Genomic DNA, 17,321 nt, shown 5'->3' with positions numbered 1-17,321 from the left:
AGTGTAACTGGTGTAAGGACTCACTGATGCGTGGGATTAAGAGTGGAGGAAAGGGGCTGGGTGCTCACGCCTATAATCCCAGCACTTTGGGAGGCCGAGGCAGGCAGATCACTTGAGGTCAGGAGTTCAAGACCAGCCTGGCCAACATGGTGAAACTCTGTCTCTACTAAAAATACAAAAAGTAGCTGGGCATGGTGGCTGGTGCCTGTTATCCCAGCTACTTGGGAGGCTGAGGCAAGTGAATTGCTTGAACCTGGGAGGCGGAGGTTGCAGTAAGCCAAGATTGCACTGCTGCACTCCAGTCTGGATGACAGAGTGAGACTCCATCTCAAAAAAAAAAGACTGGGTGTGGTGGCTCATGCCTGTAATCCCAGCACTTCGGGAGGCCAAGGTGGGCAAATCACTTGAGGTCAGGAGTTTGAGACCAGCTTGGCCAACATGGTGAAATCCCATCTCCACTAAAAATATAAAAAATTAGTTGGGCATGGTGGTGGGTGCCTGTAATCCCAGCTACTCAGGAGGCTGAGGCACGAAAATCGCTTCAACCTGGGAGGCGGAGGTTGCTGTGAGCCAAGATTGCGCCACTGCACTACAGCCTGGGCGACAGAGCAAGACTCCGTCTCAAAAAAAAAAAAAAAAAAAAAAAAACGTGCAGGAAGAAATCCGTGTCCTTTCCTGACACCCTCTGCAGCTTCCCCAGGGTGCTGTCTCAGAAAGATGTGGGTTCCTTATGGTTTTGGGGGGTTATTGATGATTTATAACTGGTCTAGAGTAGACCTTGAAGACATATCATTTGTGTGGATAGAATCCGAAGAAGAAAAATGACAAATAGGCTTACTCGTGTATAGTTTTACATAAGGAAGTGGACAGATTTATTCATGAACAATGACTAACCTCCCCCTCTGTGGCTCGTCATGGGCTCCCAAGAAGTCTTCCATCCTTTTTCCCCATGTTAGTGGGAAATCCCAGATATGACTGTGGTTCCTACTAGAAATTGATACACTTAAATAGGTTTAGATAAAATAACATCTGGGAATGAAAGCAGATGTCCTTTGGTTTTAACTATTGGTTTCCTTGTAATTTCCCTACCCTTTCATTATAGTGGGGTCTGTATATAATGTAACATTTAGCATTCTGTAACATGGAATATGCCACATTTCTGGAACATGTAAATTAATGCCTGTAACTTGAAAATGCTTGAGTATGTATCATGGCAGAGTCTAAATGTATATGCAAAATACACTTAGGTAAAAACAAAGCTGATTTTATATACCTCTCAATGTAATTTCTCAGGATAATCTTATTAAAATCTGCCAGTGCACCTGCTTTGTACCTCAGGATCCCAGAGAATGGCACCTTTTTTGGAGGTTGTTTTGTTGTTGTTGTTGTTGTTGTTTGATACAGGTTCTTGCTCTGTCCCTCAGCCTGAGTGCAGTGGCACAATCACTGCTCTCTGCAGCTTCAACCTCGTGGGTTCAAGCCATCCTCCCACCTCATCCTCCCAGGTAGCTGGAACCACAGGTGTATACCCCCATACTTGGCTAGTTTTTTATGTTTTGTAGAGACGGGATCTCCACGTGTTGCCTAGGCTGATCTCAAACTCCTGGGTTCAAATGATCCTCCTGCCTCCGCCTCCTAAATTGCTGGGAGCCACCACACCCGGCCTTGGAGATTGTTTGAATTACTGCCTCTTCTCCCCGTTAGTGAGGGAGGGATTTCTGCTTCGGGTTGTAGGGATGGCTGAGTACCTGATGCTCGACACTGGACAGGTGAGATCAACAGCAGTTTCTCAGTCACATGTAGTCCCAGCCTAGAGGAGAACACAGCATGCCACACCTGGCCACCCAGGCCTGTACTCAGGGAGCAACTAGGGGCTGCAGGAGGCAGGCTTTATAGTACCAAGAGGTGGTCTTGGTACTACCCTCAGAGGATGTGATTGGCTTGTTTAAATAACTCTGCTGGCTGGCAGGGAACTAAAACCCACTTCTAAGGGCTAGGCAGACACTGTGCCTGGTCCTTGTGACTAACAGAGTGGCCGGGGGACTTTATCAGCAGAAGCACAGTGGAAGGGCAGTGTGTAGTGAGACCATTTGGAGCCCTCCTGATTTTCCCCAGACATCAAGGCAGAATGTAATATTGGCCTTAATTTTCAGCCTTGCACCGCAGTGGTTTTGTGCTGACTCACAATCAAGAGCATAGCCTGGGCCAGGCGGAGTAGTCATATTTTCCAAAAGGCTCACCACCTTTTCAATGGCTGTTAGGATTATGATGACAAGACCTTAGATGAAGCAAAGGGGTGTGTACAGCCTACACCAGGACAAAGTGATCACCCTATTAGAGAAGGTAGTCAAAGGGTGAGCTGTCTTCTGTCCTACCTTACTAACCAGTCTTGCCCGTCTCGAGTAGTTGGGATTACAGGTGTGAGTCATCGTGCCCAGCCAAGTTGTCTCTTTTTAGAAAGTGGTTCTTTCCTTTATCTTAAATTACTGTGGTTATCTCAATCCCTTCTCTCTGTCTGTTTAAGAAGGTCTTAGTAGGAAAATAAAGAGAAGCAGTCAATAGAATTTGCAGTTTGAACATTGCAACTAATTCAATATTATCTTCATCTGCCTCCTAAAATAGTAAATGAAACATAGTAGGCCCTTGAGAAATGTTTACTGAAATAAATGGCATCACCATTTTTATATATTCTAAGTATTACAAAAGTATTTGTTAAAATGTATGTATAGGCTGGGCAAGGTGGTTCACGCCTATAATCCCAGCTCCTTGGGAGGCCAAGTCAGGCGAATCACCTGAGGTCAGGAGTCCGACACCAGCCTGGCCAGCATAGTGAAACCCAGTCTCTACTAAAAATACAAAAATTAGCCGGGCTTGGTGGGGCACCTGTAGTCCCAGCTACTCCGGAGGCTGAGGCAGGAAAATCACTTGAAAACCGGGAGGCAGAGGTTGCAGTGAGCCAAGATCATGCCACTACACTCCAGCCTCCATCTCCAAAAAAAAAAAAGTATATATACATATGTATGTGTAAATATGTGCATGTAACTATGAAGTATTCTCTTGTAGCCATCCCAACCTCATTATTTATTTCTAATGGCCTTTATTTTTTCTGGCATCAAGTAGGTACAGACAGTATATTACATAATGAGGACATGAAGAGGAGAAATGATACTAAGTCAACTCTAACTTTGTCTTAAAACTTTTTTAGTTTTCAATAAGAAAAACATCATCTTTGGTACAATGACGGAATTGGATTGGGAACTTGCCATATATATATATATATATATATAATTTTTTTTGAGATGGAGTCTCGCTCTGTCGCCCAGGCTGGAGTACAGTGGCGTGATCTTGGCTCACTGCAAGCTCTGCCTCCTGGGTTCATGCCATTCTCCTGCCTCAGCCTCCCGAGTAGCTGGGACTACAGGCGCCTGCCACCACGCCCAGCTAATTTTTGTTTTAATTATTATTTTTAGTAGAGACAGGGTTTCCCTGTGTTAGCCAGGATGGTCTCGATCTCCTGACCTTGTGATCCGCCCGCCTCAGCCTCCCAAAGTGTAGGGATTACAGGCGTGAGCCACCGCACCCGGCCGGAACTTGCCATATTTTATTGGAGGCAACCTCAAGCTGTGTAGAATGCTTTTCTATTTGTATTAACAAGAAAGTTGTCCACATCTCATGACACGAATCCCAATTCTAAGAAAGCAAAATTGATGGTAATTAAATGTTGCAGATTTATTTTATGTAGTGCTTGTTTCAGGAGACGTTTTTGTAACAATTTATTCCTTTCTAGCTAGACCTGGATTCTTTCTAGCTGGGTTTGACCTGGATGCCTCCCAGCTAAGCTAGATGGCCAAGAGTGTCTGTTGAACTGTTTTCAGCATGGGGCTCTTCCTGTGTCGTTAAGATAGGACTAGGAACCCTGAAGCACATGATCATCTTTACTTGCAGGTCAGGAAGCTCTCCCACAACCAGACGGAGAACTATGGGAGACGGACTCTATTACTATGTTGCTGTTCACTGTGGCATAGTCAACAAGTTGTGTGGTTACTCTGTGGGCCCTGCAGGCTGTTGAACAATCCCTCTACTGACTTCTGTTTTTTCTTTTTTAAAGCCATCAACTGGCTTGCCAGATCTCCCCTTCCTACCTATTATTTAGAGACTTAGGCTTAAGATGCTCCCAAACAAACCCCTACCAGCAGGAAGGGAAAGCCATAATTTATATATCTTAGCAACTTAAGCAATAGTAAAAAGAGATTTTTTTTTTTGAAGTGGCAATCCTGAAAATGTTTACAAAGACCTCCAAGTCTGGGGGCTGGGGGGAGAAAGGGAAAGAACAGGAGAGAATATCTTTAATTTCATCATCCTGGGAAGAAAATAAACTATCCCTAAAGAGTTTATATACATATAAAAATGTGTGTATATATGTATAAATACATATATATGTGTGTATATATATGTGTATATATGTGTAAATACGTACAAGCTTTCAACCACCTTTTATAAAGCTTTTCAGACTCTGTGTGTTGGGTGGGTGGTCAACTTAGAAAAAGTAAAAATGCATGTGATAACAACTTTTTAAAATGTGCTGAAGGGCAAGTAATAAAATCTCTCAGCCAGGAGTGGTGGCTCACACCTAGCACTCAGGGAGGCTGAGGCAGGCAGATCACGTGAGCCCCAGGAGTTTGAGCCCATCCTGGGCATCATGGCAAAACCCTGTCTCTACAAAAGAAAAAGTATAAAAATTAGCCAGATGTGGTGGCACCCACCTGGTGTCCCAAGTGCTTGGGAGCCTAAGGCAGGAGGATCATTGAGTCTGGGAGACGGAAGTTACAGTGAGCTGTGATCATGCCACTGCACTCTAACCTGGGTGTACTCCAGCTGGGTAATAGAGCAAGGCCCTGTCTCAAAAAAAAAAAAAAAAAAAAAAAAAAACTCTGTCTTTTACTCTCAGAACTTTAGTCCCAGAGGCAACTGTACTTCAACTATGTTTATCAGTTTTTCTGAATGTGTTCGGGGACAGCCTGGTATATGCCAGCATGTTTGTGCACACACACACAAATATACATACTTTTTATATGTTTTTGTGTATATGTACTCTTCTTGTTACTTCTCTATACAAATAGGAGCACACTCTGTGCCTTGATTTCTTTTTAACCTAACTATTTCCTGGAGAATGATCTATGCACAGTAGATCTACCTTTTTTTGGGGGGGGGGGGCGGGCAGAGTTTCGCTCTTATTGTCCAGGCTGGAGTGCAATGGCAGGATCTCGGCTCACCACAACCTCGGCCTCCTGGGTTCAAGCGATTCTCCTGCCTCAGCCTCCTGAGTAGCTAGGATTATAGGCATGCGCCACCATGCCTGGCTAATTTTGTATTTTTAGTAGAGACGGGGTTTGTCCATGTTGGTCAGGCTGGTCTCAAATTCCCTACCTCAGGTGATCCACCTGCCTCAGCCTCCCAAAGTGCTGGGATGACAGGCGTGAGCCACCAATCCCGGCATTTTTTTTTTTTTTTGAGATGGGGTCTCGCTCTGTCGTCCAGGCTGGAGTGCAGTGGCACAATCTCAGTTCACAGCAACCTCAACTTCCTGGGTTCAAGTGATCCTCTCACCTCAGCCTCCCAAGTAGCTGGGACCATGGGTGTGGGCCACCATGCTTGACTAATTTTTTAGTTTTTAGTAGAGACGGGGTTTCACCATGTTGCCCAGGCTGATCTTGAACTTCTGCGCTTAAGCAATCTACACGCTTCAGCCTCCCAAAGTGCTGGGGTTTACAAGCATGAGCCACCTCACCCGGCCTACCTCATTTTTTAAATAGCTCTTTAGTTTTAAACCTAGGGATAAAGAAAAAATAAACAAATTAAATAACTGTTTAGTAATTCATTATATGGATGTAACTCTAATTTATTTAACCAGTCTTTTATTAATGGCTATTGAAGGAAGATCCCTTTAAAACTACTTCTTTATATTGAATCTTAATGAATGACTTTAAAGCCAATTATATATAAAAGTTGTAAGCATATGGGTAGGTACTCTTCTATTTTAAAGAATTTTGCATTCTATTTGTTTTTTTAAACCATTTTCAGAGTTGTCTTATGAGGACTGTGTTTTAAATAGCAGCCTCAAGGTACTGATTATGATTTTGGTCTTATTTATTTATTTATGTTTGAGACAAGGTCTTTGTCCCTCACCTGCTGGAGTGCAGGGACATAATCATGGCTCACTGCAGCCTTGACCTCTCGGGCTCAAGTGATCCTCCCACCTCAGCCTCCCAAGTAGCTAGGTAGCTAGGACCACAGGCACATACCACCATGCAATTTTTTTTTTTCCCCATAGAAATGGGGTCTCTCCCTGTGTTGCCCAGGCTGGTCTCGAACTCCTAGGCCCAAGCAATCCCCCCACCTCAGCCTCCCAAAGTACGGGGATTACAGACATCAGCCACTACCCCGGCCCTGATTATGTCTTTAGTCAGTAGCATACAATTCTAAGAATCCTAGTAATTACTGGGGGAAGGTGATAGGAATGGTATTTGCAAAGGTGGAGGTTGCTTCTGGAAAATGAAGCAGGCCTGTTTTAAAAATATATCCATCATTTGAAACCTGGCATTTTACCCTAACAGAGTCACCCAGAGACAGTTTTAAACAGTTTCTGGTTTATATTTCAGGGAAGCTGGATATTTTTGTGTGATTTCTTTTTTTTGAAGCCATAGAACCCTAGCTTGCTAGTTTGAAAGGCTCAGTTGTTAAAACCTCTAAAACTTAAGAATGAAAAAATAAAACACTGATCATGTACATTTTGTGTTGTAAGTTTCTTCGTTTATTCATTTTTTCTGTCTTTCTTCCTTTGTTTTAAGTAACAAACTCCTGTGGTACTATCCCTTTAAGTATTTTAGTGATTTTATTTATTTTTATTTTGTGAATATTAAAGAGTTTAACTCAAAAAGTTTATATGCTACATATATACATTATAGGATTTTAAAAACTGAAATAGAGATAATAAAATCATTAATTTTTAAGTTAAAATTTGTCCTAACCTTTAATCAAGCAACCTCTCGAAAGAAGATTAAAAATTAATATATTTGATATCTTTATGATGCAAGGACATAAACAAAATTGATATATGTCCTTTTCTTTCCGGAGAAAGGATTTCTGCTATTATACTTCAGTAAGAACATCAGCATCCATAGCCTTACGTATTACTGAAGCGTTGATGTTTCTTTTTTGTGAAAGCAGTTAGGAGTGCAGAAAGACCAGCTGGGCACAGTGGCTCACGCCTGTAATCCCGGCACTTTGGGAGGCCGAGGTGGGCGGATCACGAGGTCAGGAGTTCAAGACCAGCCTGACCAACATGGTGAAACCCCATCTCTACTAAAAATACAAAAATTAGCCAGGTGTGGTGGTGCGTGCCTGTAATCCCAGCTACTTGGGAGGCTGAGGCAGGAGAATCGCTTGAACCTAGGAGGCTGAGGTTGCACTGAGCCGAGACTACACCACTGCACTCCAGCCTGGTGACAGAGTGAGACTCCATCTCCAAAAAAAAAAAAAGGAGTGGAGAAAGACCTACTAGTTGATCTGGTTTACCTACTTTACCTACCAGCACTCAGGAGTCACACACTGGTTGAACTTGATATTTGTTCAGTCCTGTCACCTGACTCTGCACATACTTAAAATAATTGCACACAATCTTGTGTTTGAAAAACCTAAAAACATGATGTGAATACGTGATGATTGCTTTTTGGAGGATGCAAATGACCAACTATGTCTGTTTCACAAGTTGTGCCATGTTTCCAAACTCATTTTGGCGATAGATCTCAAGAACATCACCTGAGTAAGGGATGGAGAAAATTCTGGAAGTGCTGTGTAATTGAGAATACCTGAAAAGAGGAGGAAGAAGGATTTTTAAATAGTTTTTTGGGACACAGTGGCTCATGTTGTCATCCCAGCACTTTGGGAGGCCAAGGCAGGAAGTTCACTTGAGGCCAAGAGTTCAAGAGCAGGCTGGCACTATAGGGAGATCCTGTCTCTATCAATAAGTAAAGAATTAAATAAACAAATAATTAAATAGTTTTTTAAAATTGATTTGATTCATGGTTTTACTGTGACACTGGAATCTGCAGTCTTGTAAGGAAACTGAAGTAACAGAGGGAAACATTTCCTGGTAAAAATAGAAATAATTTTGTGGTGAAAATCGTGTACCAATTTTATAGTTAGTGTACTATAATAACTATTAAATAACTTAAAATTTATTTTGCTAATTTAAAGCCCATAATGGTAGTTTTTTCCCCCCTCATTCTGTGATAAATATGAAATGTGCCAAAGGAAACACATAGTCACCAAGTCATAACGAGACAGCATTTGAAAAAAAATTATCACAACATCCTAAGGACAAGCAGGGTTCTGTTCAGTTTAGGCTAGGAGTAGAAAGAAGAGGAAGAGAAAGATCACAGAAGTTGAGATTTACATATGGTGACTTGGAAATGAGAAGGAAACTTCTGAAGGTGAGGGAATTGGAAAGAACTTGTTTCTTCAAGCTTGGGAGGAATTACATGAAACACTCATGGCTCAGAATATTAAGGGGCTCAGAATAAAATCACAGGCAAGAGAAGAAAAAGATAACTGGAATTTGTCAACAACAGAGAAGCCATTCTTAAGTTAACTCTGCTTCTCCTTTCCTTCTCTCGGCCATCCTATCCCTTATCCCTTCTCTTTGCTGGAATTTTTAATTTAGTTGGGGCTCGGAAGGATTTTTTTTTTTTTTTTTTTTTTTTTTTTTTTGAGACGGAGTCTCGCTCTGCCACCCAGGCTGGAGTGCAGTGGCCGGATCTCAGCTCACTGCAAGCTCCGCCTCCCAGGTTTACGCCATTCTCCTGCCTCAGCCTCCGGAGTAGCTGGGACTACAGGCGCCCGCCACCTCGCCCGGCTAGTTTTTTAGTATTTTTTAGTAGAGACGGGGTTTCACCGTGTTAGCCAGGATGGTCTCGATCTCCTGACCTCGTGATCCACCCGTCTCGGCCTCCCAAAGTGCTGGGATTACAGGCTTGAGCCACTGCGCCCGGCCTTCGGAAGGATATTTTTGTCATGGACCCTGGCAATTGCTATGCTGGGTCATCATTGTACAGGGTTTCTGTTCCTAAAAACTCTTAGAGGAAATGGATTTAGTATTTTTAAAAAAGATAATTCCACTGGGCGTGGTGGCTTATGCCCATAAGCCCAGCACTTTGGGAGGCTGAGGCACGTGTATCACCTGAGGTCGGGAGTTCAAGACCTGTCTGGCCAACATGGTGAAACCCTGTCTCTACTAAAAATACAAAAATTAGCTGGGCATGGTGGCATACACCTGTAGTCCCAGCTGCTCAGGAGGCTGAGGCATGAGAATCGCTTGAACTAGGAAGGTGGAGGTCGCAGTGAGCTAAGATCACTCCAGCCTGGATGATAGAGTGAGACTCCATCTCAAAAAAAAAATAATAAAATAAATTAAAATTTAAAAAGATAATTCCTTCTAAAAGAGGAGGACTTCACTTTAGATGTGACTTCTTACCTGAAAGAAAAATTTGATATGCTTCCAGTGGAGGATGTGCTGTAAATATAGAGAAACTAGCATATAGAAAAAAATAACTTGTAAAAAGTGATGACATCGTGTAGTCTTCACTTCAAATATATAGATTTAGCATGTGGAATTGAAGGAACAGTTGCCCATCAGTAGGAATTCATGTCTGGCTTTACTTGTTTGTCTTAATTCCAGTACACTGGAAACAAACTGATTTTCTAGAAACTGTGGCTCCTTTCAGAAGCAAATCTGACTTAGGGTGTCAGGGGAAGTAGAGCCCACTCTTTGTTTTGGTTGCTTTTGCAGCTACTTTCCTTTTACTTCAGATATCAAATTATGAACTAACTAGGCAGGAAGATGTGGAGGAAGCCCTGTGTCCTGTTCCTGTACCCCACAAAGCAGACAGTGTTAGGATGTTATCATTTGGACAGTGGGAAGGAAATAAATTGAAGAAGAACTCCAAACTGTACAACTGACATCAGTAAGGAGTCCTTGTTTCATTATCAGAAATCTAAAATTGGCTGCATATGGTGGCTCACGCTGGTAATGCCTGCACTTTGGCGAGACTGAGGTGGGAGGATCACTTGAGCCTGGGAGTTTGAGATCAGCCTGGGCAACGTAGCAAGACCCTTCTCTATTTAAAAAAAAAAAAAAAGAAATCTAAAGTTATCTAGGTAGATTCAAAGGCTGCCAGCAATTGTGTGGGAAAATAGTGTAATTGTTTTAGAAATGAACATGTAAAATGTGGATCGTGGATTTTGCTGCTAAACCCATTATCTTTCCTTTAAAATCTCCCTTGTTGTAATATTTGTTTCAGTTCATGTCACCCTCATTCTGCTGGTGACTTGGACTTGACACCTTGACGTCTTTCATAAGTGTTTCCTCCTCACCCGTTTACCCTAAGTCCTGATGATTTTTCTTTCTTTTTTTTTTTTTTTTTTTTTTGAGACAGAGTCTCACTCTGTTACCCAGGCTGGAGTGCAGTGACTCAGTCTTGGCTCACTGCAACCTTCACCTTCCTGGTTCAAGCGGTTCTCCTGCCTCAGCCTCCTGAGTACTGCAACCACCGCCTCCCGAGTTCCAGTACTTCTCCTGCCTCATTCTCCCTAGTAGCTGGGATTACAGGCACATGCCACCACACCGGGCTAAATTTTGTGTTTTCAGTAGAGACAGGTTTCGCTCTGTTGGCCAGGCTTGTCTCGAACTCCTGGGCTCAAGCCATCCACCCACCTTGGCCTTCCAAAGTGCTGGGATTACGGGCATGAGCCACCACACCTGGCCCTGATTTTGCTTCCTCTTACGTCCATCCCTTTCTCTCAGTTTCTGATGTAGCCACCCTGGTTCAGGCTACCTGCACCATTGAAATTCAACACCTGTTGCTTTCTGATACCATTTTCATTTATTTGGTGAAAAATTCTTGAGGGTCCATTGTGTGTCGGGCTGTATGCTGAGGATTCCGCTGGAAAACACGATTTCAATTTCCTTGTCTTTGGAAATTTACATTTTAATGAGGGAAACAAGTCTACCACCAAGTGCAGTTTAGTGAGATAGTTCAAGGATTCAGAAGAGACACCAAAATCTCTGCTTGTTTCATGGCATTGTGTTTTGATTCATGTGGTTTTAATATTTAAAACTTTTTTTCTTGTTTTCAGATGTTCACTTTGTACTTTAATCCCTCTTCTATCCCTAATGGATGTGGCAACACCTAGTTACTATGTTCTTAATAATAGCCTTCCAAGTGATGTTTGACCAAGAACACCTTTCACCCCTCTCTTCAGACAAAATAAACCTAATTTCTTCACAGGTGCCGCAGCCCTATTACTATCTGAATCTATTACACTTAGGAGTCTAAAACAGTATCCAAATGGGCTGATTCAAAAAGCCTTTTAGAGCAGAGCTTCTCACACATAGACTGGGATTTTGTTACAGCATGGATCCTGATTCGGTGGGTTGTGGGCGGCCTGAGCGTGTGTATTTCTGAGGAGCTTCCGGGTGATGCTGCTACCACTTGGAAATTGAACATGTGTTGTTTTAACAGGGTTTTAGAAGATGTAAAGAGATAAGGAATTAAGATTAAAAACAAGTGGGGGTACATTTTCTTCTAGCTATATGGGTGGATCCTATAGTCTGTCCATCCTGTTAACTCTGATTTGCTCTCACTAATCTCAGTCAACAATCAACTATCCGGCGGGGTTGGCTCTTATCCCTGCACCCAGAGACAGTGAATCCTACCAGTGATCTAACCAGAAAGTTGCCGTCCTCTATCCACCCCTTATCCCTGGGGAGTTAGTCTCCTGCATGTCTTGGGGAGCTATGATAAGGTGTGCACCCACCCCCGGCCATTGAGTAATGGAAAACCCCGTCTTTAGCAGTGAGAGGTGTTCCTTTTGGCACTCTGCCTCCAGCCAACTGGTTTGTGTAACAGTTGGGCTCCAGGAATGCCTTCTGAGGCAAGTCTGTATCCTACCATGTATAATCAGGAATTGGCAGAAAATTTATCTTTAGCTTTTAAGATTCCCGTTAGAGAGTCTCATAACTTGTAACCTTGATGGTTGAGTGACCTGCCTGTGACCCACTGAAAGAGCCTGCCAGAGTGGAGTGCAACTGTCTCCTTATTCTGCTTGAGTGTTTTTCCTGCTGATTGTAGATCTTTTACTGGCTCCACCTGTGTACTCTTCTATTCTGTAGATATTCTTGTAGACTGAAGACAGAAAAGCAGTTGCTACAGGCAATTGGCTCCTGAATCTTTACAGCCAATACTAGAAGGAATTCTTTTCATCTCTTCTTAGGAAACTTTCCTGTGGAATTCCCCCCACAGATTGGATTGCAACAGTGGCTTTTAGATTCATGAGATCTATGTTAAAACAAACGGAGGAACCTTGATGATATCAGGCTGATGAGGAGGAATTGGTAAATGGCCTGGTTCTGTGGATTTTTCCAAGTTCAGCTTGTGTCAGAATCACCCGGAAAACATTAAACAAGCTTACTTGTTGTTTGCTAGGCCATGTGCCCCAGGTAGTTGTAATTGCTGGGCAAATTGCTGGGCCCTGTGCCCCTGGTAGTTCTAATGCAGTGGGTCTTAAGCATAATCTGAGAATTTGTAACATTTCCTCTTCCTCCCCATGTCTTGTAAACAGAACGGTGATGACCATAGAGCAGGGTACATGTTCACAATTGCACCTGCACTGTTGATTGTAGTCACCGTCATTACCTCCCAATCCTCATAGATTTGTTACTTGTTTTTTTTTTGTTGTTTTATACACTAAGCCCCAAGGAAACAGCAGTTCTTCTGGTATACGTGGCAGCCTTTTATGGTAAACCAGCCCGCTTTTTGTAAGGCTTCTTAGTTTATTCTAGGAGTAGAGACCTGATCTTCTTTGGGAGGGATATATAGAAGCATAGGATGGGAGCAGCTGGGAAACTTGCTTCCCACCCACCTTCTTATCATTAAAAATTCAAAAAATTAATTTGAGTTTTTGGCAGCTGAGATAGGGTGAAGGAAGGGAAAGTTGGCTGATCTGGGTTTTTTCATTCTTCCAAATCCCTTAGATATACCTTGTTTGCATTATGAAGATAAGATATTGATTTGGTTTTTGTTTTGCTAGCACTCCTTATTATTGAAGATGACTAATACCTGCTTTCTGTTGAACGCAGTTCAGGAGCATCCCAGGAGGAACAGAATCATCTTGGTCTTGGTGACCTTCCCTCTGATGAGGAGGAAGTCATCAACAGTTCTGATGAAGATGATGTCAGCTCTGAGTCAAGTAAAGGAGAGCCTGACCCTCTGGAAGATAAACAGGTATATTTTGGTACTTAATTGCTTCTTGACCTCCCCCTGTGCTTGGGAATGATATTTGTCTGCATGATGGGCATAGAAACCCTCATGAGTTTTCGTAAAACTTATAAAGCACTTTACAAATTTAAATTTAATTCCTGCTATAATGTGGCACCTAAAATATTCTCATGTTACCAAGTGTGTATCACTTAGAGGTTACTTAGTGATTTTTGAGAAATTATTATTATTATTTTGAGACAGAGTCTTGCTCTGTTGCCCAGGCTGGAGTACAATGGCACCATCTCAGCTCACTGCAACCTTTGCCTCCTGGGTTCAAGCCATCCTCCTACCTCAGCATCCCGAGTAGCTGGCATTACAGACATCTGCCACCATGCCTGGCTAATTTTTCTGTTTTTAGTAGAGACAGAGTTTCACTGTGTTGGTCAGGCTGGCCTCAAACTCCTGACCTCAAGTGATCCACCTGCCTCAGCCTACCAAAGTGCTGGGATTACAGGCATGAGCCATGGTGTCCAGCAAAGAAATTCTTTTTCCTAATGTCCAGTGGCTTTCTTTTTGATAACAGAACCCCGCCTTGGAATTGTTCCTGTACTGCTACCAATTTTTTGTAGATTTTTTTGAAATAAAGGAATTGTATGCATCTTTAGACTCAAATTATTTTGGGAAAGAATAAAGATGACTGTTAATAGTACATCATCATTTGCTTTGAAATAATGCAGTGTGTGTATGAGTTTGCGGGGAGCACCGCATACATGAAGATTGTCCATGTGTTCAGAGTTGTTTAAGATGCTTGAGGGCCGGGCACGATGGCTCACACCTATAATCCCAGCACTTTGGGAGGCCGAGGGGGGCGGATCATGAGATCAGAAGATCAAGACCATCCTGGCTAACACGGTGAAACCCCGTCTCTACTAAAAATACAAAAAATTAGCCAAGCATGGTGATGGGCACCTGTATTCCCAGCCACTCGGGAGGCTGAGGCAGGAGAATTGCATGAACCCAGGAGGCGGAGCTTACAGTGAGCTGAGATTGTGCCACTGCACTCCAGCCTGGGTGACAGAGCGAGACTCCGTCTCAAAAAAAAAAAAAAAAAAAAAAAAAAAAAAAGATGCATGATGCGAGGGTTCATTATAATGTCTGTCTAGTTTGGCAGATCTTTCATTTGAAACCACATTTTTAAAAAGATGTTATTAAAGGGAAAAAAGTTAGTACATCACCAATATCCCCAGGAATGTTACAGCAAGGTGGAATTTGAAAAGATCCATGCAGCATAGCAAGCCATGGAGAAAATTAGTGTGCCATAATTTCACCTAATTCCTGTGCCATAATTTTATCAATCTGTTATCCTTCCTGTTTAATACTTTTGCTCTGTTTAAATTTATTTTCAACCTTAAATGAATGGCCCATGTGCAGCAGTCTGAATTTAAGTCCCAGATCCATCAGCTATGATCTGGGCAACTTTGGGCCAATTCTTTAACCTTTTGGGACTAAAGGGTGCCATTTATAGATAAAAAAAGAATAGTACTCATAGAATTGTGAGGATTAAATAATTTGATACATGGAAAACATTAGAATACTGATGATATTGAGTATTATTAATAGCTCATAATAGCCATGATGAGCACATAATAGCTCAGTGATCATTTATTTATAGCTAGCAAGATTTCATTTCTATGCTCTGAAGTATTAAATCATGGTGTTGGGAGTAACCACTATAGATTACTTAGGCTAGTGAATTTGTAAAACCCCTAAGACAGATGAGTGACTCTCTTCTTAAAGACCCACAGCACTCAACCATGTGTAGATTTTACTTTGACTATCATGTAATTCCTTTTGTGTCTTGCTGGTGTCTGTCTTGCTTTAATCTGAAAGCTCATTTTCCATGTTGCAGCTTCATGGACATAGATTCTACAAATATTTGTAGAATTCACACTGTGTTCCAGGTACCACTGGCATTTACTAGAGATAAGCAGTACTCAGGTTCTAAGCTTTTATGTAGCCCACATTCTTTTCTTTTGAGACGGAGTTTCGCATTTGTTGCCCAGGCTGGAGTGCAATGGTGCTATCTCGACTCACTGCAACCTCTGCCTCCCGGGTTCAAGCAATTCTCCTGCCTCGGCCTCCCGAGGAGCTGGAATTACAGGCACCCATCACCATACTCAGCTAATTTTTATATTTTTAGTAGAGACGGGGTTTCACTATGTTGGCCAGGCTGGTCTCGAACTCCCGACCTCAGGTGATCCACCCACCTCGGCCTCCTAAAGTGCTGGGATTATAGATGTGAGCCACCGTGCCCAGCCTCAAATTGTCTTCTTGAGGGCCATAATTAAATCAATCCCGACTCTCTTTGAAAAGCAACTCCAAGTTTTTTATTTTCCTAGCAGACACTCTTTTCTATTGTTTTGGTCTAGTTGTTTGTTTTGCCTGAATCTTTTCCCATTTCTTTCCATATTTCTTGGAGCATTGACCAAAACTGGTTTCCACATTGTATCAGGGATCTCACTGATATATCGTATAAAGGAAGGATTAATCTTTAACCCAGCAGTGTTATGTCTCTTTCCAACACATCCTGTGATAACACCGCCTGGTTGACTCATTCATTTTGTGGTCAGTGGAGACTCCCAGGGTTCCTTCCTCTGCGTTTGTGCCTGCCTTTCCTTTCTCTTCCTGTATTTATATTATTATTTTATGTTATTAGTTGTGCTGTATTGCAGTAGCCCTGTTAAATCTTTATCCTTTTTTTTGTTGTTGTTAAAAAAAGGACTATTTCTTTAATCATGGACATTGTTTTTAGTGAAACAATAGATAAGACTTTTTTTAGTGAAACAGAATACAAATTTTTTTCATTATCTCAAGCATTTACCAAGCCTTTATGTGATTGTGTTACAGACATTCCCGTTATACTCATATTTTAAAATGTACAATAAATTATTGTACATGTTGACTGGTAACTCTATTGTGCTATCAAATACTAGATTTTGTTCATTCTATCTCTGTTTTTGTACCCATTAAATATTCCCAATACCCTCCACCCCAATCATGGACACTGAACATTTTTTACCTGATGCCACTAGTACTAATAATTTCCCTCCTTTAGACTTCTCAGCCACGCTAACGAATTTTCTCTCTCGGTCTCTTCATCTGGAACAACAATAGTAATAATAGAATAGTCTCTTTCTTTCTAGACACTTGTTAATCCATCTGGCCACAGCCTGGTGAATGCCTTTCTCTTAAGTAATTTGCTTTCATAGTGTTAAGAACACAGTCTTTGGAGTCAGATTGCCTGCATTCCCACCACTTACTAGCTCTGTGATCTTGAACAACTTACTTAATTTTACTTTGCCTTAGTTTCCCCGTCTGTAAAAAGAGGAGGAAAAAAAGGGGACACTTGACTTTATTTTCTAAGATTATTGTGAGTATTAAGTGATTATACGCTGTTTAGAACGGTGCTTAACACAAAGTGAATGCTTAGTAGATTTTTACCTATTATTGATTTTTTTTTTTTTTTTTTGAGACGGAGTCTTGTTCTCTCGCCCAGGCTTGAGTGCAGTGGTGTGATCTCGGCTCGCTGCAACCTCCACCTCCCGGGTTCACGCCATTCTCCTGCCTCAGCCTCCCGAGAAGCTGGGACTACAGGCGCCTGCCACCGTGCCCGGCTAATTTTTTTGTACTTTTTTTTAGTAGAGACGGGGTTTCACCATGTTCACCAGGATGGTCTTGATCTTCTGACCTCGTGATCCACCCGCCTTGGCCTCCCAAAATGCTGGGATTACAGGCGTGAGCCACCGCACCCGGCCTTTTTTTTTTTTTTTTTTTTAAGATGAAGTTTCTCTCTTGTCTCCCAGGCTGGAGTACAATGGTGTGATCTCGGCTCACTGCGACCTCTGCTTCCCAGGTTCAAGTGATTCTCTTGCCTGAGCCTCCTGAGTAACTGGTGTTACAGGCATGCGCCACCACACCCGGCTAATTTTGTATTTTTAGTAGAGA

The 17,321-nt window shown here is 42.2% G+C and overlaps 1 protein-coding gene across 4 annotated transcripts in view; it reads left to right on the top strand.

Moving 5' to 3' along the window:
* The window catches only part of FGD6 (FYVE, RhoGEF and PH domain containing 6), a 137,855-nt gene that overhangs the window by 33,470 nt on the left and 87,064 nt on the right, over positions 1-17,321 (top strand). For all 4 annotated transcript variants that reach the window (XR_004059530.1, XR_004059531.1, XM_010383914.2 and 1 more), the window contains exon 3: positions 13,196-13,340. Coding sequence is in view for 2 of the 4 variants with exons in the window: in XM_010383914.2 (XP_010382216.2) it covers positions 13,196-13,340 (145 nt within the window). In the remaining 2 variants the exon portion in view is untranslated. The remainder of the gene's footprint in view (positions 1-13,195; positions 13,341-17,321) is intronic.

The sequence above is a fragment of the Rhinopithecus roxellana genome, chromosome 10 (assembly GCF_007565055.1).
Source record: "Rhinopithecus roxellana isolate Shanxi Qingling chromosome 10, ASM756505v1, whole genome shotgun sequence".
NCBI lineage: Eukaryota > Metazoa > Chordata > Mammalia > Primates > Cercopithecidae > Rhinopithecus > Rhinopithecus roxellana.
This window is presented reverse-complemented; position numbering and strand designations above follow the sequence as displayed.